Raw genomic sequence first — 26,257 nt, forward strand, 5'->3', positions numbered from 1 at the left:
GCCCCTCCTCCCCCACCAGATTTAGACAGGGGTATATAGTATGTCACGGGTGGGTCATGGGCCATGAATTTTTGTTTACTGTCTGTGATCCATCCATGACTTATACTAAAAATACCCGTGACTAAAATGTAGCCTTACACATGCTATATTTTTAATGACTAATACTTCCATAGGTCTTTATTGGTATTACTTAACGAAACCCTCAATGCATGAGGTAACAAATATTTTTTTTTTCAAAGAGGTGAGCTGAAGCTCCGAAATGTTAAGTGACTTGGCCAAGGTCATACAGCACGTTAGTGGCAGGTTTTAAGTAGACTCCATGGAGTTCTGATTTTCAGATCCTTGCTCTAGTCCAGTGGCTCTCAAAGTTTTGTACTAGTGACCCCTTTCACATAGCAAGCCTCTGAGTGCGCCCCCCCACCTTATAAATTAAAAACACTTTTTAATATAAAAGTGTTATAATTATAAAATGCTGGAGGCAAAGCAGGGTTTGGGGTGGAGGCTGACAGCTTGCCACCCCCCATGTAATAACCTCGTGACCCCCAAGGGGTCCCGACCCCCAGTTTGAGAACTCCTGCTCTAGTAGTCCCACAAAGAGGGAGAAGAAAATGGAACGCATCATTTGGTGAGACTTATTGCTTACCTTTGATTCTAATGACTCATCCTGACCGCCTTCTTCATCTGTAAAGAATTTTAAAAATTAGTTCAGAAGCTATTTTAACATGTTATTGCTTAAATAAAAGCAATACATTTAGCTAGAACAAAATAATATTACTTAGCATTACTCTTTTGAGATATACTAGAGCTCTAGAGTTCACTAATACATCTAAAAGAAGGACAAGGAACTCTAGAACGCACAGGTCAGTTGTATAGTCTTGTTTATTGTTGTGATCTCAGGTAAGAGGGAAATAGAATTGTACCATAGATCTATTTTTAGCAGCTTTAAATGTGTTTTTTAGACTCCTGTATTTCTCATCTTGATTTTCCCAAGGTCCTGTATAGTTGATGCATTCACTCTATTGTAAACAACAACTTTTCTTATTTTTTGTTTCCATTAGTCTCCTTGACCAAGAGTCTCGAGTTGTCACACATGATGTGGGACCTTCCCAAGTATGAGAGGAGACCTAATCATAAAATACAACTTGCACAAGCAAAAATACAAGATAACCCCGCAAAATACAGCGGTATCTTAAAACATTGAATATTTCACTTAAAACAAGAGTCAGGACAAATAGGGTTAAAGCTACTGGTCTGTCCTTAACTCACCTTACTATGTTCAGATTATGCATTGCAGAGCCTTAGAACAGGATAACTAATGTACTGCAGAAGACATGGAACAGGCTGTGTTCAGAGACAAACCTTACTTTTGCCAATTTAGGTATGCTTTATACAAAATAGCTATTCAATACCTTGAACACAAAATTCTATTTGAAGTGCTAAGTACTATATTAGCCACTTAAGGACTGCTATATGTATATAGCATGAGGAATAAAACATTTCTGCTATTAACTTACACACACTGCCTTTGAAGCAAAGACGTGCTGATGGAAAACCAACAGAAGGCCATCACATTCTGCTGCAGCAAAGGGGCTGAATACTTGCAGATTTTCTATCCCTAATAGCTCTGAAACAAGTGATGGAAACTGTGATGAACATGACATTTAATTGACTTCACAACTCTGATGATTCTACTGACACCATCTGGGAACCACTACAGTAGGGGTCGGCAACTTTTCAGAAGTGGTGTGCTGAGTCTTCATTTATTCACTTTAATATAAGGTTTTGCATGCCAGTAATACATTTTAATGTTTTTAGAAGGTCTCTCTCTATAAGTCTATATATTATATAACTAAACTATTGTCGTATGTAAAGTAAACAAGGTTTTCAAGATGTTTAAGAAGCGTCATTTAAAATTAAATTAAAATGCTGATCTTACGCCACCAGCCTGCTCAGACCGCTGCCAGCCCGGTGTTCCATTCACCTAGGCTGGCAGCAGGCTGAGTGGGGCCTGCAGCCAGGACCCCAGCTGGCAAGGGGCCAGTAGCCAGAACCCCAAACAGGAAGCAGGCTGAGCGGGGCTGGCGCCGGGATCCCAGACCAGCAGTGGGCTGAGCAGCTCAGCCTGGTGCCACTCAGCCTGCTGCCGGTCTGGGGTTCCGTCCGCTGGCTCCTGCCGGCCCCGCTCAACCTGCTGCCGGCCTGGGATCCCAGCCCTGCCCACACAGAGTAGGTACCTACCTTCTCCCTGGTTCTAGCCCATTCTCTTCCTCTCTCTCTCTGCACTGAGCTGAGGGTGGGAGTGCACTGAGCACAAGGGCTGGGGGTTGGGGTGTAGGATCTGGCCAGGAGCTAGAATGAGGGAGGGGGCCCAGGGTTGGGGCAGGAGGTTTAGGTGTGGAGAGCTTACCTGGGCAGCTCCCATTTGGTGTGAGGGGTGCAGGTAGGAATGTGTGTGTGGGAGGGTGAGAATGGGGGGGGTGCAAGAGACAGGGCATGGCAGGGGCTGGGTATGTGTGGGGGGTGCTGGAGTCAGGGCTGAGGTCGTGGGGGGGTGCAGGGGTTGCAGGGCAGAGGGCTGGGGGTGTGGGCTAGGATCATGGGGGTGGTCCCAACCCCCTGCCCAGAGCGGCTCACTGCAGGGGGCTGGAGGGGATATGCCCTGATCCACCCCCCTTCCCCAAGGCCCTATCCCCACCTCTTCTCCGCCTCCTCCCCGGAGCAGCGAGCTCATTGCAGCTCCGCTTCTCTCCCTCCCTTGCAAGGGCCATCAGCTGATCAGTGGCAGGGACGGAGAGGAGATGGGGCAGGAACCCAGCATGTCGTGGGAGGGGAGAGCTTGCCTGCCCTGCAGCAGCATCCAGCAGGACCAAGCTTCTTCACCCTGATCCCGCGGGAAGGGCGGGAGGGGAGCAGGGAAGAGCGGGCCGGGGTGGGCAGGATTTTTAATGGCACGCTGCTGCCTGCCAGGGTCCCAGTCTGAGTTCGGCATCGGGCTGGGACCCAGCAGGCAGCAGTGTGCCATTAAAAATAGGCTCATGTGCCGTCTTTGGCATGCGTGCCATAGGTTGCCGACCTCTGCACTACAGTTTACTGCCATGCAATAGCCAGTGTTAGAAGTCAGCTAGTAGAAGTTGCTGCCCTTTTTCACTTAATATGACTTCCTGTCATGAAAGATAAGTACCATGGTTCATTCCTGACCCAGAATTTCACACACTGCAATTACTTCTCCCACTATTGGAGTGCAGCACTTTCATGGTGACATGCAACAGATGTCTAGAAGCACATAGTAAAACTGCACATCAGTTTAGGTAAGAAAGTGAAGAATCCAAAATCTGTTTTGAAAATGTAGGAGAAATTAGGAAGCAGAATGTAATCAGTTGGAATTTAGGTACGACACTCAGATTAATATCTTCACTTTTGAAAATTATATAGTTTAGGTCATGTCCACACTAGCGAGCTGACAGCAGAGCAACTGTACTGAAGCAGTTGAGCTGCTGTAAGAATGCTCGTGTAGCCACTCTATGTCAATGGGAGAGAGCTCTCCTATTGACATAATAAAACTACCTCCACAAACAGCAGTAGCTATGTCAGTGGGAGGAGCTCTCCCGCCAACATAGCGCTGTGCACACTACCACTTATGCCAGCAAAATTTATGTCACTCAAAGATGGTTTTACACACCCCTGAGCAACAACAGATTTTGAAGACATAAGCGGTAATGACTGTAGACATGGCCCTAGTGTTCTAAATACAGACTTGCAGACTAGCCATCAGGAATCCTATCCCATCTTTCATTTTAATCCTGAATTTGACAACCGCTATGGCCTTGGGCAAATCACTTATCACCATTTTACAAATGTGGAAGAAACTGAAATAGGAAGGTCAAGTTACAATACAATGGGATTAACCGCTTGCAAAGCACTCTGAAGATGTCAACAATACTATTTAATTAAGTAGTACAAGGATATTTTTAATGGCCACAACTGTTTAGGACATCAGCTTTAGATGTCATCTGCAGATTCATTGTAATCGTCAAATCTCAGCTAATACGTTCCCAAAAGAAAGATTTTAAAATAGCATTGCTAATTGGCATTGTATATTTTAGCAATATATTTACTCATAGATTCCAAAGCGAAAAGGCACCATTGTGGTCATATAGTCTGACCTCTTGTACAACACAGGCCATAGAACTAAAACAATTTCTAGAATTCTATCTTGATTGAAAGATTGTCAGTGATGGAGAATCCACCACAACCCTTGGCAAGTTGTTTCAATGGTTAATTACCCTCGTTGTCAAAAATGTACACCTTATTTCCGGTCTGAATTTGTCTAGCTTCAACTTTCAGCCACTGGATCATGTTATACCTTTCTCTGCAAGAACAAAGAGCCCATTACTAAATATTTGTTCCCCATGTAGGTACTTGTAGATTGTAATCAAGTCACTCCTTAATCTTTTTTTCTTATTTAAGCTAAATAGATGGAGCTCCTTGGGTCTATCCCTATAAGGCATGTTTTCTAATCCTTTAACTATTCTCGTGGCTCTTCTCCGAACCCTCTCCAATTTATCAACATCTTTCTTGAATTGTGGGCACCAGAACCGGACACAGTATTGGAACAGCAGTTGCATCAGTGCCAAATACAGAAGTAAACTAACCTTTCCACTCCTACAAGATTCCCCTGTTCATGCATCTGAGGATTGCATTAGCTCTTTTGGCCATATCATCATATTGGTAGTTCATGTTCAGCTGATCATCCACCACACCCCTCAAATATTTTTCAGAGTCACTATTTCCCAGGGCAGAGTTTCCATCCTGTAAACTTTGTTTGTTCCAAGAAGTATACTCTTAGCTATATTAAAACACACTGTTTGCTTGCACCTAGTTTACCATGCTAACCAGATTGCTCTGAATCAATGTCCTGTCCTCTTCATTATTTACCACTCCCCAAATTTGTGTGTCATCTGCAAACTTGATTAGTGATGATTTTATGTTTTCTTCCAGGTCATTAATAAAAATTTTAAATAGCAGAGGGCCAAGAACTGATCTTTGCGGGATCCAATGGAAAGTTGATGACGATTCTTCCTTTACAACTACATTTTGGGATCTATCAGCCAGTTTTTAATCCATTTAATACATGCCATGTTAATTTTATGATGTTCTCATTTTTTAATTAAAATGTTATGTGGTATCAAGTCAGACAGCTTACAGAAGTCAACATTATTACTCTTATCAACCAAACTCATAATCTCAAAAAATATCAAGTTAATTTGACAGGACTTATTTTTCATAAATTTATGTTGATTAATTACATTATCCTCCTTTAGTTTTTTTGATTAATCAAGGGACTTTATTAATTGTATGGCAAAGTCATACAAAACAAAATACCAATAGTCTAATAGGGTGTACTCCGTCCATATACATATGAAACTGCCCATTAATAACAATTACATGTGTATAAGGACACAAATGCAAAATTGAGGTGGGACGGGTGAGGGGAATTAGCAGTACAAACCAGGACTAAGTTTGTTTTGTTTTTGTCTCAAAAGCAAAACAATGGAACTGTTTCATAGAAGTTGCATCATGTAGCTTCTCTCAGAAGAAACCAGCTCTAAATTAACAGGCTGTAGGTGTAACATAGTTAACAGGCTGTTACGCAGATGTTCTTTCCAAACCAGACTGCTAAAAAAGGCAAAAACAACTTTAATTTATTTATTGTACTGGGTTCTTAAATGATTTTCCAGTTAAATTAGGTAGACTAAGTTGCAATGATACTGGATAATGCAAACAGCAAAGGGATCATTTTCAGACCTACAATTCTTGACACAGAACTGCTGAACAGAACACGGACATTACAGTTATAATTAAAAGCACGCCTACTTTGAGAGAGAATTAAAAAGGATTTTTTGGAGGTGTTAATTAGAGGCTAGTGGTAGGTCACTGTTGGAAATAAGAGGGAATTATTAACCAATGTTTGTCCAGTGAATAGAATCAAAGACATTATAATGTTTATGCACTTGCCAAACAGTGATTAGTGCTAATTGTTCATTTGTTTTTCTAAATGCAAATCCAAGCTCAGAAAAAGTGGGTCACTTACCATTTGCTGGATCTGTTTGAAGGGTTGCCTAGTGCTATAGATGCTAGTTCTGAAAGTGCTGATTGGAAATTAATCCTACCATTTTTTAAGCAAATGGAGGGATAGTGAAAATTATTAAAAAGGTAACAAGCCAACCATACAAGACAAACAGAACATTTTAGTTAGAAATTTAATGCGAAATTTGTTCATCAGCCCTGAACCTTCTTGTGCCCCAAATGAAATTCTACCTACAGTACTTAAGTATGAGGCATTTCATGCAGAATAATTACTTGTTTTGCCACTTCTTTTAAGCACTCACATGCTCAAGTCAACCCAACTTATTAATGATGAAGAAAGAGGACCGATAGTACACACTATCCACATTAGAAGTACCTCTAGGAACAAGGGCTGGATAAGACATTTTTTTGTATTTTGTGGAAGGAACCAGAAATTAGGAAAAAAGTTGTGCAGTGTGGACCACCTGAGGGTAGACCACCACCAGAGGTCAGACAGGTTTAGCCCAGACTCCAGGAGAAAAAAAAAAATGGACAACTCAGGTGTCAATGTGCAACGCTGTGGGACAGTCAGCAACAGCAGAGAAATTCTGGTAGGTTTAGTCTAGAAAAGTGTTAAAATTACAGGCTAAGATGGCTATTCATCCTCTGGAAATAGCCAGAGATCTAGTAGTACCATAAGGAATCTCCCAAAAACCTCATGAATGGCCCAACTTATCTCTGAGAGTTAAATTTTTCCATCCAGATTTTTGTAAATGCTCCAAATTCTGAACAATACCACACAACCCAACCAATATCCAAGATATTTTAGTAATTGACCATCAGTGCAGGGCTGTGTGTGTTTTTATTAACTAGGGAACATTTCCTTCATTTTGGGAGGGGTAATTGATTGTTTATACTTTGGAATAGAATTTGGCCTTTACTTATTTAAGGGGGGAAAAAAAAGGGATAAACAAACATGAAACATTAAAAAAATGACTTTCCTCACATGGATAAATTCTTCTGACTATGCCAAATTTTGACACAAAATGCACTTCAGGTAAGAGACTCCCGAACCAAATTTGTACACAATGCCATGCTTATTACAGCCAATCACAAGGCATGTCGTGATTGACTAACTGTCACTTCAAGCTCTTGCCTCAGCAAGGTTAGTTTCAAATTGTGCTACTCAGTTATTTGTGCCACCACTATTCCATTAGTGCACTGCAAAGATGGTAGCCAGTCATTATTAGTCCTCTTATGGCAACATTCAAGATTCGTTCAAACTCCTTTCCAACTACTGGCTGAACTTTTCCAAAGCTACCTCTACAGCAATCCTCTTCTATAAATTACGATCTGGGGTTTAGACTACAAGGGAACTTTGAGGGAATATTTATTTTTGTATGATCAGACTTCAGCATACTACTTCCCACCCAAGTCAGCCAGGATGAGCACAGCATAGCAGCAGCAGCCAAGAATGCCTCCTCTAAAAGACAGGATGGAAAATACCTCTGGGGCGGGGGGGGGGGGGGGGGGGGGGGAGGAAAAAAAAAAAAAGAAAAATCCCACAAACAAACCAGGAATCAAACTTGCATCCTCAGCATAACTAGTGCAAGACAAAGCCTCAAATCAGACCGGCAATAGTTATATGCAACAACAAAAGAATAAAGGATAAAATTTTAGGCAACAGTAATTTGGTTTTGAGATTTTAGTGAAAAGGAATGAATCAGGAAAAAAACAACATTATTCTGATGGCTCGGAGATATCAGAAAACCTTGAAGTACAAATGAAACATTTCCAATATGTAACAATAGCAAATGATGTTAAACCTGAACTTGTGTGTGTACAAACACAAACAGAAAACAAACAAACACTCTTCCCATAAGCCCATGATTATATTAAACCTTCATAATTAAGAAACAGATTTCTTTTATCCCTGCTTAACCCTTCTAAGTGTTCTCACTGGAGGGCTGTCAACATATTACATAGAAAGAATGTGATTAATAACGAATGGCAGCACTTTTGGCTAGCATTAGCAAGTACAATACTGTGACTGAGGTGGTGGGTAAAAAATAACAACCAGAACTGTACATGAGGGTCTGCAGAAACACAGCTCTAGACTCAGCAATTTCAGCATTTGTATTTTACACAGACTTTTTTGGAAGCCACTTAAGACGCCAAAATAATGAAATATCAGGCCTTCTCTTAGTACTTCTACAATTCGGGAACTGATTTGTTGCAGGAAGATCAGTAATACCAGGTCATGATTTAGTTCTGACTCTTTGAGGACATCAGCACAACACATGAGCACAAGTAAGTATCATACTCCATAAACATACCTAGAAGAAACCACAGAAGTCAATGAAGGAGGGAAAGATTTGGAACAGTCTTTTTCAGGACCCCATTAAATAACTGTTTAGATACTTCCATACCCAATGCAGATTAAACAAAAAAGCCTTTCTCTACAGTGCTGCTGGACAATAACAGGGGGCAGTCCACCACCACCCAAGACTGCAAAGTCTACTAACAAGTGGTGAGTACAGAACCTCAACCAAAACGGTAGATGTAATTCTTGCCACATCTTCCAGTTGCTTCCCCCAATTTACCAGCATCTCATCAATTTAATCTGGATTGAGCTTCATCAAGAGAGTCCTCATCTAAATCACAATCTCTATCAAATATATTTACATCTTATTCTATAAACAGATGGTGAGGCTCATTCATTTGAGGCCCAACACTTTTCTTGGCTTAACAGCAAGCATGAAAGTCTCCAATAAATTACTGATTTGAGCAAAATTTAAGGTTTTCATTAAATTAAGATTTCAAACTAAGATTGTGAATCTTGGTTACAAGGCCAAAAACAGTACTTGATAAGCTATGTACCGAAATAGAAGCCTTATCAAAAACTTTTGAATCCAGATAATTAAATTGCAGGTTCAAGAATTTGAGTTTGAGGTTTTTCAGAAATAATTTTTCCACATCCCAGATGATTTAAGATTAGCCTCCAGAAGTTATGGGTGAGTATTTAGGAATTCAAATATCCACTTGGGAGGCCTGCTCCAACAGTAAAACAACTGAGTTTTAGCATTCAACATCAAGCCTCTAGGCTTGTATCAAACCCTGTCAAAGAATGTTTCAGATACCAATAGGCCTATTATTGCAGGATATCAGAGAATCCAGTGAAAATAGTCACAAGCCAGAACCAGTTCATAAAATAACTTTCTAAAGCAAATGTTAGTTAAGAAATGCCTTTCCAGGATCACAGTGGCTGCCAAAAATCATTATGATACATTCAAAGCTATATCTGGATCTTGACATGATGACCATTCCAATTTTTAACCATAGCAACCCCTTAGCAACACCTAACAAACAAAATACATATTTCCTATGTATTTTATTACATATGTTTGTTCCTAACTTAAGCATCTGAAAATTAAAATCTGGTGACAGAACTGAATTCTGCAATACATAATACACAGGTGAATATGTGTTCCAAGCCCCTCTCTGTGCTCATCCACAGAGGATATGAGTTGTTACAGGCCTCAGCTACAGTGCCTTGGCTCTTTAGCTGTTCATGCTCTTAGCTCTGGAGGTCCCCAGATCAATCCCCTGTATTTCAGCCAAGAGGGCAGCCAACACACATACATAGTGCCATTAACCGTACCCTATTGTTGAGGATATTCATCATACCTTCAATATACTCATGATTTAATTTTGTATAAAAAAAAACAAACAAACACAAAACCTTGAGTACTAGGTTCAAAGTTCAAGTACCAGGATATCACACTCCAGAGAACACAGCCCTGTCAAAAAAATTACATGCTGAATACCAGCCATGCCAATCACATGCACTTAAATATCCTGCATGTACAACTGATTGATTCATATGTAGTGGGATAAGACCAGTTTTAATTTTTAATTTCTTTATAAGCACTCTGAGAAGTGATAGATAGCAAGTGTATTGGGTAAGTGGGGTTATGTTATCTTTTTGACTTCAGAGAGCTAGATGCTTCTGTACTACACTTTGGGAAACGCGCAGGTGGCCACTTATGTTATCTACAAAAGCAGTGACAACAGTATTTGAGATCCAAGTTGTACTTAAACAAGGCAACCTTAAATTTTTAACCCTCTAGCTGGTAGCATATGCAAAAGACAAAAAGTCTAGGACTTGTTTACCAAAAACCTATCAGGCTGACTATGAGGTCATCTTCTTAAGTGACACCTTCCAAGATCACAAAGCTTCCAAAAAGCCTGTGTGGGAGGGATCTTTTCCCCAAAAAATTCAGGGTGAAGCTATCTCTGCCTATGTCTACACTACAGACATGACAGTGGCACAGCTGTTCTCCCATGTAGCTGTTCTATGCCGGCATAACTAAACCACCCCTAACAAGTGCCAGTAGCTATGTCAGCAGGAGACGATCTCCTGCCGACATAGCGCTGTCCACACCGGTGCTTTTGGTGGTTGGGGCATGTTTTTTCACTCCCTTGACCAACAAAAGTTTTACTGACAAAAATGTTATTGTACACATAGGATGTTAGCTGGCTACAGAGGCTTTCAAGGATCTGTCTGTAAAAACACGGGATGTTTGTGTGAACTGGAAGCTGAGAGCATGTGACAGCGAGATAAATTAAACAATGTAATTAACAAGTATTTGGAATGACATAACTAAGCACTGTGGATGTATTATGCACACTTACAACACTAGAGACATTTTATTAACAGAAGAAACTCCAGCACTGCTTACTCACTACGGACATGTCTAAATTAGAAAAAAGGGTATTTTTATAAAACACATTTTGGTTACAAGGTGTTTAAACACATTGGCATCCAGTGCACACAATGCTTAACACCTTCCAGGATCCCCCTTAACAGCACTTCGCTAACATGCTTAAAAAATAAAAATCACCTTTTTTCCTACTCTACATAAGAGCCAACAGATTTGGGGCAGTTGATGTGTTAACTCAAGCATGATGTTTTTCAGTCCTTCCCTAAAACAGTTTATCAAAACAGACAAGTCCATCACCAGCAGCAATCTACAGTAGAAGGTTAGAAGGTGTTGACATACGTTCCCATCTGACCCCACACTAAAAGTTAGGTCAGCCACCTTACTGTTACCCATTCCCCTTCCCCTCATCATCTGAGCACCCCATCCATCCTGCTGTCACCTATACCCCATCATCCCAACACCCCCTCCCCATCTTACCCCAGACTAGTGATTGTCAACCTTTGAAAAGTGGCATGCCAAGTCTTCATTAACTCAAGGTTTCGTGTGCCAGAATAAATTTTACATTTACAGGCCCCCCCCCCCAACAGAACCCTGGGCCAGCAGCGGGCTGAGTGGTCCTTGCAGCCGGGATCCCGGCTGGCAGGGACCAGCGGACGGAACCTCAGACCAGCAATGGGCTGGGCGGCTCAGCACGCTGCTGGTCTGGGGTTCCATCTGCCGCCCGCGCTGCCTGTCTGGGGTGCCGGCCACCAGCCCCGCTCACTCTGCTGCCAGCCTGGATGGACAGAACCCTGGGCTGGCAGCAGGATGAGCGGGGCGGCAGCTAGAACCCTGGTTGGCAGGGGCTGGCAGCTGGAACCCCAGACCAGCAGTGGGTTGAGCGGGGCCAGCGGCCGGGACCCTGGCTGGCAGAGGCCGGCGGACAGAACCCCAGACCGGCAGCACAGATGGCAGATGGAACCCCAGACTGGCAGCGCGCTGAGCCACTCAGCCCGCTGCCAGCCGGGGTCCCGGCCGCTGGCCCCTGCCAGCTGGGGTCCCGGCCCGGGGTTCCGTCCATCCAGGCCGGCAGCGGGCCGAATGGGGACCGCAGCCGGAACCCTGACTGGCAGCCGAGTGCCACTAAAAATCAGCTCGTGTGCCACTTTTGGCACACGTGCCGCAGCTTGCCAACCCCTGCCCCAGACCACAACCATCGCTGGGTCAGCTACCCCGCTGTCCCCCATCCTCCCACCACCCCAACACACTCTCCCCACCTGACCCTACACCACCCCGCTGTCACTCATCCCCCACCATCCTGACACGCCCTCCCCAACTTACCCCACACCGCCCCATCCACCCATGCCCCCAAAGCCCTCCGTCCCATCCTCACTTGACCCCACACCGCACCTATCCCTGGATCAGCCACCCCACCGTCTCCAGTCCCCACCAGTATCCCGACGCTTCTCTCCCCGCGCCCGTCCCCGGGTCGCTGAGCCACGAGTCCCTCGAAGCCCCACGCGCTACTGCCAGCTCAGTGCCCCCATCCCCGCGCCACCCCCAGCTCTCCCCCAAGGCCGGCACCCCGCGCTGGAGGGGCGGCTGCCCCACAGGCGGCGAGGCGAGCCCCTTGCCCCGCCCGGGAGAGGGACGTGGGGGTCACGCCCGCGGGGCCCTAAATACTGACCCGCAGTGGCTAGGCCATAGCTCAACAGCGCCGCGGCGCAGAGTAGCAACGCCAGCCGCTTCCGCGGATCCATCGCAGGGCTCCTGTGAGGCGACAACGCCGCCGAGGAGCCCCAAGTCCGGCTTCCCCACCCCGCCCCCCTAGCCTCGAGGAGGCCAATCACGCCACACCAGCTCTACGACAACAACCAAACACTGGGGGCCATTCACAGCGCGGGCGGCCCATTGCACGACGGCTTCTCCGACATGGCCCACTCGGATTGGCTGAGCACATTATAGCCTGACGGATACCTTCGCCCGGCCAACCGAAGCTCACGAAGGGAACCGCAACCCCGGCAACGCTGGCCCAGGGAGATCGAATGTCCGGACTACAATACCCAGAATGCGTCACGGGCCTAGCCCCCACAATACCCACAAGGCACGGCGAAGAGCGCGTCGCGCAGCGGCTGGGGCGGGCCGTGGGAGTCGAGCTGAAATTCACCCTTTACCGATTTGTGCTCCCTCAGCTCGGGTGGGGCGCAAATAAGAGCTGGTGGGTTCCCAATAGCCCTGTTATATAAGTAGGGAGACCAGATGTCCCAATTTTATAGGGACTGTCCTGATACTTGGGGCTTTGTCTTACACAGGCACCTATTACCCGCCACCTCCTGTCCCGATTTTTCTCGCTTGCTGCCTGGTCACCCTAATTATAAGCCACGTCCGGTGTTTTTCTGCCTGTCCTAATCTCACCCCTGGACGCCTTTTAGCCCGCGTTTCAGCAGCAGGAGGCCCGTACTCACAGGCGCCTCATCTTTCAACTCCTCTCTCCTCCCCTCTGACCCTGGCCCTTCAGTGCTGCAGAGGGAAAGCTGTCAGCTGCCAATTTTGGTTGGACATAGTTGGGAGGTTGCAGCACATGACAATCTTTAATTAAAGATTAATCTTTAATAGCTGGAGACTCCAGGACGATCCTGGAGGTTTGGCAACCTGAGCAGATGAGGCGGTGCTCAAGGGTCAGGGTTGGGAGGGGCGTGGAAAGATGCACCTTGTGAGTTCTGGGCCATTGCTGGACAGGGTCCCTGCTGACTCTAGCCCTTAAGCGCAGCAATCCCATCTGCTTTCCCTGTGCAGGCTCTGTCAGGCAGAGCAAATGTACAGACTGTGTGCCAGGGATCGGCAACCTTTGGCATGCGGCCCACCAGGGTAAGCCCCCAGGGGGGCCAGGCCGATTGCAGCCCCCACTGGCTGTGGTTCGCCGTTCCAGGCCAACGGGGACCGCAGGAATTGGCGGCCAGCATGTTGGTCTAGAGCGGTGAACCGCGGCCAGTGGGAGCTGCGATCAGCTGAACCTGCAGACGCGGCAGGTAAATAAACCAGCCTGGGCCACTGGGGGCTTACCCTGGCGGGCCATGGGCCAAAGATTGCTGATCCCTGCTGTCTGCCCTGGAGCTACACGGAAGGGTGGAGTCAGGAAGGAGCTCTGTCTGGCAGGGGTATGTGTGTGTGTGTGTGTGTGAGAATACTTCCAGGGTGTAGCCTCCCGGCTCCCAGAGTCTCTACCAATGTCCCCAGCAGGATGCACAGTACTGCAGCAGGCAAAGACCAGCAACTGCAGTCTCCAGCTTGGCTCCCAGCACCTGTGCCAAACCTGAACAGGAGTTGCAGTGGCTCTGGCCCAGCAACTGAGGCCCTGAGTTCTCTGCTACATCCAGAGCTGGAGAGAGAGAAACTTTTGGAAGAATGAGGGTGGGGAAAAGGGACTTACCTGCATCGGTTCAAGTCAAATTTGGGGTCCTCTGAGGTCTGTCCCGTGTTTTTTAAATATAATGTTGGCAACCCTATTGGGAAAGACCCTCAAAGAGCAACACCAGAGCTAATACTAACCCGCACCCTCTCTACCCCCAGTTCCTGAGGAGTGGAGAGCAACTACCAAGCTCCCCTGCGGAGCTGATTAGGAAAAGCTTTATAGAAAATTCTTCCCATTTTATTTAAATCTCCAGATTTGGTTAGAATTACAACATTTGAAAACTCCCATCCAGCCATAAAACTGAATAGAAAACATGGCACCGGTAGCGAATTGTGAACCTCTTGTCAAAATGTCCCTCACTTACTTTCTTCCAGAAATTTTGAAATTTAATCAGAAATTGAAAAGCGTTGACCACTTCTACTGCTAGCAAACCTAACAGGAATTAGTATTGCTCAGACTCATACTTTGTGCTATCAAATCTATGCAGAGGGGGTGAACAACAGCCCCTCAGCTCCTGAAAAGTGGAAGGGCTATTTCAATTCAGCTGTGAATCGGAATGTGCTAATGCAAGAAAGTTTATTCTTGGAAGATTTGGACAAGAGCCAATGAGTAAGTTGCAAAGGACCTTGTGGAAAAGACCAGAAAATTGAATTTGATATGGTGAAGAAAAGGGAGCTAGTCCAGAGACTCGGAGTGTGGAAGGTAACATAGTCAGGAGGGGTGCCATTTCAGATTTTGGTAGGTGGGGCAATTTTAACCATGATTTCAGGGGTTACTTAGGTACATGAAAACTCTAGGTTTTTTGCAGATAACAGACATGAGCTGACAGGAGCACTATATCTAATTCCTATATAAAGAAAGAAATATATAGAAACACCAAAACCAAATTTTATGCTTATATGTAAATTTAGAACAATCAGGAGATAATTCAGCAAGATATTCCCAATTCCAAACCTTGAGGTATCATAAGAACAACCATACTGGGTCAGACCAATGGTCCATCTAACCCAGTATCCTGTCTTCAAACAGAGGCCAGTGCCAAGTGCTTCAGAGGGAGTGAACAGAACAGGCAATCAAGTGATCCATCCGCTTTTGTCCACTGCCAGCTTCTGGCAAACAGAGGCTAGGGATACTCAGAGCATGGTGTTGCAACCCAGCCCATCCTGACTAATAGTCATTGATGGACCCATTCTACATAAATTTATCTAGTTCTTTTTTTAACCTTGTGATAGTTTGGACCTTCACAACATCGCCTGGCAAAGAGTTTTACAGGTTGACTGTGTGTTGTGTGAAGAAGTACTTCCATTTGTTTTAAACCTGCTGCTTATTAATTTCATTGAGTGAGCCCTAGTTCATGGCTTACGTGAAAGAGTAAATGGCATTTCCTTATTTACTTTCCCCATGCCAGTCAAGAATTTATAGACCTTTATCATATCCTCCCTGAGTCGTCTCTTTTCCAAGCTGAAAAGTCCCAGTCTTTTTAATCTCTCCTTACATGGAAGCTGTTTGATACCAATAATCATTTTTGTTGCCCTTCTCAGTACCTTTTCCAGTTTCAGTACATCTTTTTTGAGATATGGTAACCAGATCCGCGCAAAGTATTCAAGATAGGGGTGTACCATGGATTTATATAAAGGTATTATGATATTTTCTACCTTGTTATCTATCCCTTTACTAATGGTTCCTAACATTCTGTTAGCTTTTTTGACTACTTCTGCACATTGAGCGGATGTTTTATGAGAACTATCTACAATGACTCCCACTTCTCTTTCTTGAGTGGCAACAGCTAATTTAGACCCAATCATTTTGTATGTATATTGGGGATTATGTTTTTCAGTGTGCATTATTTTGCATTTAGTTTCCTATATCAGTAAATTGGAGCCTTAATACAAGAACTAATAACGTTAACCGGTAAATAAAATCCATGCAGAATATTTGCTCAATATCATTGTCCTTACTACATCACACCAATCACTCTCAAACACCCACATATTTTTTCATTTATTTTACCTTCTGGAAGAAAACGTATGCACTCTTAATTTGTATATCTCATTTTTCATTTAAAAGTTATGAAATCTAAAGTAGTTGAGTGTCTCCTCAAACATTCTTCTAAAACATGGAACAACAAATTAGAGAATTTTTTCCCCGCACTATCTTAAAAAACAGGAAAGACAAAAAGCTTATAAAGTGATAATTAGAAAAAAATATTACAATGATTGGCCGATATGGGTTTCCTATCAACTTTAAGACACCTGAAAGTGTATTTCCAGTAGATAAAAATGTTATCCCCTTTTCCAATGTCAATGTGTTTTCTTTTCCTATTAAGTTACTCAGTAATTAGAAATAGTCTTAAACATTGTAATCTGTTTATACAATGCATTAGATATTTCTCCAGCACAAATGAAAATACACTTCAGTTCAAGGTACAAAAGGTATAAAGGTTCAAAACATAAAAATGAATTTAAAAATTGAACTTGCATTTACAAATGACTGATCTAAAAGCCTGTTTTAGCCTCTGGAAACTGTTCAGTTCTATAATGTAATATGGAAATCCTGAATATGTATCTGTAGTGTCCCAAATGGATGATTCTTAAGTACGCCTTTATGAAAATATAATATGACACTATATGTCTTAAATGTTAAGAAAATTTGCCCTCTAAACAATGTTATTTCAAGGGCATACTCATATATTAATGAAGCTAGTCAAGAGACCTGTTCTAAGACTGTTACAACCTAGAAGGATTAAGAGCCCTCCAGGGGTACATAGACAAATTCAAAAATGAAAACTGTGACACTGAGCCATAAAGGGTTATGCAACTAGCAGTCTAAATGACCCAAATTCTACCTTTGAAGACATGTTAGAAAAAGTATGTAAATGGTAATTAGGGCCATTCCTTATAAATAGCTAGCAAAGCCATGTTAGATAGACTAAAGCTTTGAAATGCAAACCATTGTTTGAGAAGTGGAGGTAAATACTAATAGGTATTTGTATGTGTTTACTTATATATCTTGTTAGAAATTAACGATGTAACCAGATGGTTCCTGTCTGTTACTATATTCTATTGATTCAGAGATCAGACGGTAATATTAACACTTAGATGGAACTTTGGTGTGATAATATCATTGGCTATATTTCTCTTTGAAGTTTGTAGTAAACTGTCTATGAACTGCTTAATGACAATTACCTCATGTGGATGAATGCAACTAATTACCTGTGTATACATAGGAAGTTTTATTTCAAAGCCACAGTGCTTCACCCAGGGAATGTAGCTCACGAAAGCTTATGCTCAAATAAATTTGTTAGTCTCTAAGGTGCCACAGGTACTCCTTTTCTTTTTTGCATCAAGAGGCTATCAATAGCCTGCCAGAGATCTGTAAAAGAACTTTAGGGACCTGATCCTGTTATCTCAGATCTGCTTAAGCTTGATCAGGGGAAGCTTGAATCACAAGACTGAGGTCTCCAGCTCCTGGCTGGATTATCCTGCTAATTCTCATGGAAGAATTTGAACAAACTCTGTATATGAACTGCCTTTTTGGACTATAATCTGATTAACTGATTCTGGAAAGAACTTTTTGCAATTCAGCTACTCACCATCTTTATTATAAAACTGACCTAAGAACTTCATTCATATATTTATGTATAATGACCTATTAACCACAATACTCTTTTCTTTTTTCATAAATCTTGGTTTAGTTAATAAGAATTGGTTTTAAGTGTGTATTTGGGTGAGATCTGAAATATTCATTGACCTGGCAGGTAATGTGTCTGATCCCTTGGGATTGGTAGAACTTCATATACGATGAACAAGATTTTCAGTAATCCTTATCATATTTGACTTGGCTGTCTGGGTGGGAGCCCAAGGATGGATTGCTTTAAGGGAGCTGTGTTTTTGGCTTGTGGGTAACCAGCAAGGTATTGTAGAAGCTATTTTGTTGCTGGCTTGGTGAATCTAATCAAAATAACCACCAGTTTGGGGGATTGTCTTCCCCATTCTTTGCAGTTTGCCCTAATTGAGCACTCAGTGTGCCCCTCCCCCCAGTAAACAACTGGTCACAAAAACATTTTTATTTTCTGATTGAGAAGTATATATAATAACTTCCTCTAATTTCCACTAGCAGCAACTGAAATGTATAAGGGAAGCACTGGCTGTTACACTGAAAATTAAACTGGTCGGTTTTGAGGGAGAGAGAGACTTAAGGAGTTCAGCACTCAACAGGTCTCTTCTCTTGGCCATGGCTATCCAGAAACTGCTCTCTCCTGTGTTTCATCTTACCAGCTGGGTAACAAGGACCTATTTACCCACATGAAGTGCTTTGAGTGCCCTTCTGGTCCCAGGGCTGCTACCACTGCTGCTGGCTATGTAGGCTGTCGGGGGGTCAGCTCTTCCACTTCCAGGCATGGAGCAGTGGACACATTTCCCAGGGCCAGGGGGAGCTGCCAGTCCAGCTGCTTGGGGGCAGCCCTGAAGCAACTTCTCAGACCACAACAAAGGGCTTCTGATTCCTCTGGTGAGAGCACGGAGCAGTAGTTCATTTTCCTGTTTGCACTCCACTGTGGTACGAAACTCAGTGGTGGGGAGGCAAGTACCTCCCCACTTTCCCTAAATGGTGCCCCGATAGTCAGAATGACTAGCCCAGAAAGATGATTGTAACAGCAGTGTTTTGAATAGAAGCGGGTGTCAGGAAGGCCAGAGAGGAGACAGTTGCAGTAGTTGGAGATGAGTTGCTGCACAAGAGGCTTAGTGGAATGGACAGAAAGAAAAGGCCAGATATTCAGGGTGGTATGGAGGAATTTTTGGATATTGTTTAGAAAGAGGAAGGAGTTCCTGAGGTTCAAAACGTACAAGTGCAGAGTCCTGCACTTAGGATGGAAGAATCCCATGCACTGCTACAGGCTGGGGACCGACTGGCTAAGCAGCAGTTCTGCAGAAAAGAACTTAGGGATTACAGTGGATGAGAAACTGGATAGGAGTCAACAGTGTGCCCTTGTTGCCAAGAAGGCTAATGGCTTATTGGGCTGCATTAGTCAGAGCATTGCCAGCAGATCAAGGGAAGTAATTATTCCCCTCTATTTGACACTGGTTAGTCCACATCTGGAGTACTGCATCCAATTTTGGGCCCCCCACTACAGAAAGGATGTGAACAAATTGGAGAGAGTCCAGTGGAGGGCAACGAAAATTATTTGAGAGCAGGAGCACATGACTTATAAGGACAAGCTGAGGGAACTGGGCTTATTTAGTCTGCAGAAGGGAAGAGTGAGCAGGGATTTGATAGCAGCCTTTAACTACTTGAAGGGGGGCTCCAAAGAGGATGCAGCTAGGCTGTTCTCAGTGGTGGCAGATGACAGAACAAGGAGCAATGGTCTCAAGTTGCAGTGGAGGTGGTCTAGATTGGATATTAGGAAAAACTATTTCACTAGGAGGGTGGTGAAGCACTGGAATGGGTTACCTAGGGAGGTAGTGGAATCTCCGTCATTGAGATTTTTAAGGCCCGGCTTGACAAAGCCCTTGCTGGGATGATTTAGTTGTGGTTGGTCCTGCTTTGAACAGGGGGTCGGACTAGATGACTTCCTGAGGTCTCTTCCAAGCCTAATCTTCTATGAGTCACAGATGATACTCAAGTTATGGGCCTGAGTATCAGAAAGAAAAGTGGTGTTTTACACAGGAATGGCGTGGTTAGGGTGTGTAGTGCATAGATACTATGGTGATGGGTGTCCTTATTTAAAACTAAAAACAAACCTCTTGCTAGATAGGGAAGACAAGGAGTTAAGTTGTGGTCATATTAAATTTACGCTGATGGTGAGATATACTGGAAGGAAACGTCATAGAGACCAGTTGAAATGTGACACAGGATGGATGGAGATGGGTCAGGATTGGTGAGGTAGATTTATGAATCATTGTGTAGGATTGAGGGCCAAAGCCATGCGAGCACACACTTATAAACCTACAAGATGCTATGTAAGTAGATAATAGTAAGAATTGTACTAGGCGAAAAAGAGAATATTAGCTTTGTCAAGCTCCCTGGAGTGGCTCATGAGCATGAGCACCAACTTCAGGGAAAACTGTGAAGAAGCAGGGCACAAACTTCAAACAGGATGTGAGTTAGATTTATACTTAGATTTCACCAACCAAACATCAAGCGTGAACTGCTCAAGCACTATGACAGCCTTAACATGGAATCACAGACAGTCCCCTTGGTTACTCCGATCTATCTTGCCACCCAGGTAATCTTCCCTTCATGATAAGATGGTCCCTTACATCAAAAATCACAACAATATTCAGGTTATTTCCAGTCCCAAAGGACGGGTCACTTATCCCAGGTCAATTTGCACCTCAGAACTCAAACCAAGGACAACACTTGTAGTCAATCCTATGATAAACTAAAGATTTATCAACTAAGAAAAAAATGTGAGTCATTTACAAGGTTAAAGCAGGTAAACATACAAACACAAATGAATTACAGTCTTAAGTTCTATAGGGGCAAGGTTGTGGAAGATTGGTGAGGAGCTAAGTGGTGGACTGAATACGTGACTGGAGGTAAGCGGAGGATGCAGGCAGTTTCAATGAACTTTGTCCGACAGACCTTGCCAAAAGATATTGTAGCATAGCTCAGCATATTTTTGCCTGTAAACAAGTAAGTTTATGTAATAAGCATAAATTGTACATATAAGAATGTAGCCAGCTGTGACCCCATGTAACCCTGAGATAAGCGTGGAAAATATAGCGCTGCAGAGGACTCCCCCCCAGCGGAGTCCTGCCTGGTCAGTTGTCCCGAATGGCCAGAGTCCCCTGCAACCCCTCCGTGCGTCCTAGGGGCTCCCCGTGCAGATTGGAGCGTAAGTTTTTCCTTCCTTCAATAAAGCATAGTTTACTATTCTTAGGCCTGAATGTCCTCCTTTCACTGGTATCTTCCCCCCCCCCAGCCCTTGCGGGCACAAGTTCAAAAAGGTAATAGAAGCTGCTGTAATAGGAAAGCTGGGGAACCCACGCTAAGCAGCTGGGGATCTTTGGCTTATGCTTAGTAATCTTTCCCCCACAGAGTCTAAGCAGCATGAAGACACAGTTCCTTCTTGTCAGGGAATTTTATTCCTTTCCCTTAGAGTTCAAACTGATGGGATAAATTCACCTACACGTCACCTCATCCTGGGTATAGGGGGAGCAATCAACAAAGCCTTTTGTTTACTGATCCACAGTGGCTTGTCTGGTGTATATGGGCCTTCTTTTGTTGGAGAGGAGATAACACCTCTTGTAATAAACTAGTATTTCAAACTTGGTTATGCTTCTCTTCTGACGGTGAAGGTTTACAGTTTTAGAGCGAGCACATTTATAGTTACAGCGCAAACACTTAAATATTACCTTATATAAACTTCCGCCAGGTGGAATCAGCAGCAACAAGAACTGGGTTCAGTATCTAGTAATTCCTCCTACCAATACAAAATGGAACCGAGCATTAATTTTGGAAAACACCACCACCACCACCCAAAAGCATATGACCACAATCAAACAGTTTGTTGGGCAGTGTTCTTTGCCTAGTTTCTCACCTTGCCATGTGAAAGGCAAACAATAAATGCTCCTTTAACACATCATTCCCCTCTTCCTCCACTGCACCCCACGCACAGTTGCTGTCCTTGATCAGTGAAGATCCAGAGTTCAGATGTGTGTTCACATGAGTTTGCCTCTCACCCCCCAACGTTGGGGGGCATCTGGCTGACAGTTGCCACTGTTTGCTGTTGCTGCCCGCCATTGGCTGCTGTGCCATCATTCACTCTGCTGCCACTGTCTTTGCTGCAATGTCATATTCTGTGGTTCCACCACTTAACCCAGCTCTCAGTGATTTCATAGCGTAGTGGAGAACCTCACTGGTAGCGCAGGTTGTATAGTCTCTTTCACTGCAGCACTATCCCGCACCAGATCTAAAGCTCATTGTCTGGTTATCAGCAATTTCAGCTTTAGTGAGCATTGAACAAAACAAGGACTCTCAACTGAGTCTAATTATCTCTGTCTTTAAAAAGTGTGTGTGTGTGGGGAGGGGGGTGGTCAAATGGTGTCTGTCTCATTAGGCAGCAACCATACCAGGTAGAAACCCCTATGCCCACACCCTTCTCATTGCCACTGGGATTTGGCATCCTTACCCCCTGCTTAGTGAGTGAGCTTCAGTTTAGAGGGAACCCCTCAATCAGGACAGGCTAAGTACAGTTCTGCTGCCCTTTACTTATAAGGATAACAACATTTCATTAGCCTGTGCTCTATACTAAAGTGATTTGTAACCCAGCATCATCCAAAACTGATCACTTTGGCATAGTAGCTCCCTCTGCTGAGGCAGAGCAGCCGTGTCTATGCAAGCACAGTCTGTTCCTGAAGGCTTTTCCCCCAGCTCATCAAGATATCAGGGGAGAGCTCATTCAGACCCTGCTTATACTTATAACATGGAATACAAATTTCATAAGTGAGATTAATGCATACAGCAACTCACAAGCATTTCATAATGCCCAAACACTAAACCCTTTTTTATCAATCGAATACTTCTCTAAACAATACTACAGGTAAGCCAGACTTGTTTCCAACTATGCATTTGTCTGTGTTCAGTAAGGCCGAGGGGCCTTGGCATGGTTTGCCAGTGTCAGAAGGTTAAAAGTCATGTGTATTTTTCAAAAGACTTCCTTACTTTTGTTACTAAAAACAGTCAAAGAAAAATCTAACTTGCTTTCATTTTTTAAACTTTTTTCACATTTCCATCAACTTTGAAAATGACAATTGACATGTCACTCTAGATTTTCTTTGTGTGCATATGATATTATTTGTGTGTATTACCATAGTGCCTAGGAACCCTAGTGATGCATCAGTATCCCATTGTGTTAGGCACAGTACAAACACAGACCAAAAATATGGGCCCCGTCTCAAAGAGCTTACAATCTAGGTACTTGAGGACATTGCAGAAGAATATTGATTTCTTCTTTTATAAATTTCCATTGAAATAACAACAACAAATAGAAACACTTTCTATTGGCTTAAATATAGGGACAGTTTTTTAAAAAAACTAAAATCTAAATTTTGGGCAAAAAGTTTTCCTGATAATTATCTCTTCAACAGCTTTCATATTGTGCAGTGGAGTTTTGCTTTGAACAGCAAAAGGAACTGCTGTCTCCCTAACATAAAATTATTAGAAGAACAAAAGATAATGCCCTTAATGAAGGCTTAATCAAAATGGATAAACGAAGCTTAAAAGTAAGCAAATTACTTTGAAAGAAAATAAAACCTATCTAAATGACAGTGTTCAGTTGATTAGAATTGAACAGAACTATGGGTTATTTAGCTATCGACAGCAGAATGCAAAATGGAGCTGTGTGAAGAAAAAAAGTAATTAAATAACTTTCCAACATTAATTACAGGGAAGAAAAGGCCCATGGTGCAGTGTGAGCTATAGAAGTCAAGATATTGCAACAGGAGGACTGGCCCCCATGTTTTGATGTTAGATTTATTATGAAGTGATACTCTTCCTGCAGCAAGGTCACACTGAAGTGTCTTATATGCTCTGTGTCTCCTTATGGTTTGGGTAGAAAATTCACATGGTGTAACATCCTGTAGGTTTGTTTGTTTCTATGGAATATTTCAAACACCTGCTTTACTTTTTTGTAAAGTATTTCCTTTTTGTTGCTCTTAGGGGATGAAGACTGAATTTTTGTGCTTATAAAAGCAAGCAACTCTTCAGTCAGAAATATAGTGGTATGGGCAAGTGGGCTCTTGCCTTGCAGTTCTGCTAGTGCCCCTGCTTTCTGATCTAGAACTATATTTTCAAGAACTCAGCACTCACACTTGGGGCCAGAATTTCATCGATGCTCAGCACCCAAAATATCTGGCCTAAACAGGTGCTGAATTCTTATGGATTTCTGATCTCGGCTGTGGGTTCTGAGCACTTCTAAAGATTATGGCCTAAGCTATGCTATTCCAACTCAGTCTCAATGCATCAGTGCACCTCTTTTATTCTAACCCTGACATCTTCAGCTTGTTCCACCAATGACCCTTAATCCTGATCTGCAACAGTCCCTGCTATCCTATTCTTGGACCTCTTGTGAGCAGAGAGAATTAATCAAACTGAATTGTGGAGTGATGATTGCTGAAAGTGATGCCAGATATGTTAAGACTAGCAAGCACGTTTTCATTTGTCAGTATGTATGAGCCAAGATCTCCAGCTATGTAATTATACAGATCTCCACATATCTTAGGTACAAAACATGGTGTGACACTCCAGCACCCTACATTAATCATAATGGTGTGATTATGACATAATGAGAATGCCTCTTGTACAAGATATGTCTTGTAAGGTGTCTATAGAAAAGTTATGATTTGCTAATGTGATTATCCTATGTGTGTGCATGTATCATTTTTGTATCTGAAGTTATGGATATTGACTATGTAGCTGTATTTCAAATGTGCTTACTCTGGGGAACACCCACAACTAGCCTTTCAGGTATAACAACAAAGAAGCCAGACAGTGATGATGGCCCATCAACAATGACAATGGAAGATCTTAGCCTTCCCGTAAATGTTTCAGCCAGCCTATGAATAATGGCTGCTATGACTCAGCAAGGCATACAAGGGCATATGACCAGACTACATGACACGAAACTCCATTTTGGTACCTGTATTTTTCCACAGACTGGACTGGGAACTGAGTTTGGAATAAAGGATTCCCATCATTCTGTAAAACCATATAAGGTAAGGAGCGACATCATCTCTTGGCCTCACTCCCCACACAAGAAAACTGGAAACACCTGAGGAACACACACTGAACTGGGGGAAGTGCTGGTCTCAGGCTAAAGAGGTTTCTAACCTGTCTTTGGAAACTTAATGCACTTGATGTTTGTATCATCAGTCTGGGTGAGAAATTGCTAATTCAAATCTAAATCTATCTAGCATGTTAATCTTAGTTTGCATTTTTGTTTATTTGCTAGGTAATCTGCTTTGATCTGTTTGCCATTGCTTAAAATCTATCTTTCTATAGTTAATAAACTTGTTGTGTGTTATGTTTTAAGTGAAGAGTCTGGAAAAATCTCAGCTCTGTGTACAAAGGGCTGTTGCATATCTTTTCTACATTGAGGGGGAAGCAAATATATTAATGAGCTTGCATTGTACAGATCTATGTGCAATGCAAGACTGTAAAATTCTGGGTTCATATTCCCACGTGGGTGCAAGGCTGGAGAGCTGGGAAATTGGTCAGTGGTTCTCAAAGCTGGTCCACCGCTTGTTCAGGGAAAGCCCCTGGTGGGCCGAAGCGGTTTGTTTACCTGCTGCATCTGCAGGTTCGGCCAACTGTGGCGCCCACTGGCTGTGGTTCATGGCTCCAGGGGGCTGGGGAAAGCGGCACAGGCCAACGGTTAGCACTCGAGTAGCTCAGTTTGGTGTGTAGTGCCACCTGCTATCATGTTAGGTGATAACAGAGCCTGGAGAGGGTGGCTGAATCACCAGCAAAGCAGTATGAGAGAGGCCTGCCCAGCTGGGGGGTTAGGAGGTACAGCGGTTCCCATGGCTCCCAGAGTACACCCTGGGGTGACAATCCATCACACATGGTTTAACTGGATTTTTGCAAGCCTCTTTGTGACTTTTATACATGGCAAAGTTATGCCTGTGCTGTAGGACTGGTTGTGGCATAAGTGAGTGCAGTGGGGCAGGTGTAGTGGCTGAGAAATGGAGGCAGAGACCACCTGCACTGAAAGCCAGCGATCCATGGGTTGTCTCCCTGAAAGCCTGACCTCTAACAGATCCTGCCTTCTCCCAGATCAGCACTGCTCCAGGAAGGCAGAGCCACATAGAGCCTTAGATCCGTCATCCACTTCTGTATCTGAAAATGCAAAGTAGAGGATTTGGCCTTATTTAAATTACATTTATATGTTTACTGTTATTCCTGGAGTATATGGTATTCATTTGGTTTTACATTTCCATTTTCACCTTGTTTCCAACCCAAAAGCTATGAAGTTTGTGATTTTAATTTGTCTTTGAGGGAAAAAGGAAGTCCCTTGAGTCATTCTTTTGTTTTGTGCCCCATCTAAAAATCTCAAGGCCAGTAATATTTTCAGAAA

General features: G+C 43.3%; 1 protein-coding gene across 1 annotated transcript in view; it reads right to left on the minus strand.

Annotated features, from left to right (window-relative positions):
• SEL1L (SEL1L adaptor subunit of ERAD E3 ubiquitin ligase) overlaps positions 1 to 12,708 on the minus strand; it is a 56,086-nt gene extending 43,378 nt beyond the window's left edge. The window contains exons 1-2 of the mRNA XM_038405894.2: positions 12,457 to 12,708; positions 644 to 681 (exon numbers count right to left, since the gene is read on the minus strand). Of these exons, the coding sequence (XP_038261822.1) occupies positions 644 to 681; positions 12,457 to 12,529 (111 nt within the window). The 5' untranslated portion in view covers positions 12,530 to 12,708. The remainder of the gene's footprint in view (positions 1 to 643; positions 682 to 12,456) is intronic.
• Positions 12,709 to 26,257: the final 13,549 nt, after the last annotated feature.

This window comes from Dermochelys coriacea, chromosome 6, assembly GCF_009764565.3.
Source record: "Dermochelys coriacea isolate rDerCor1 chromosome 6, rDerCor1.pri.v4, whole genome shotgun sequence".
NCBI lineage: Eukaryota > Metazoa > Chordata > Testudines > Dermochelyidae > Dermochelys > Dermochelys coriacea.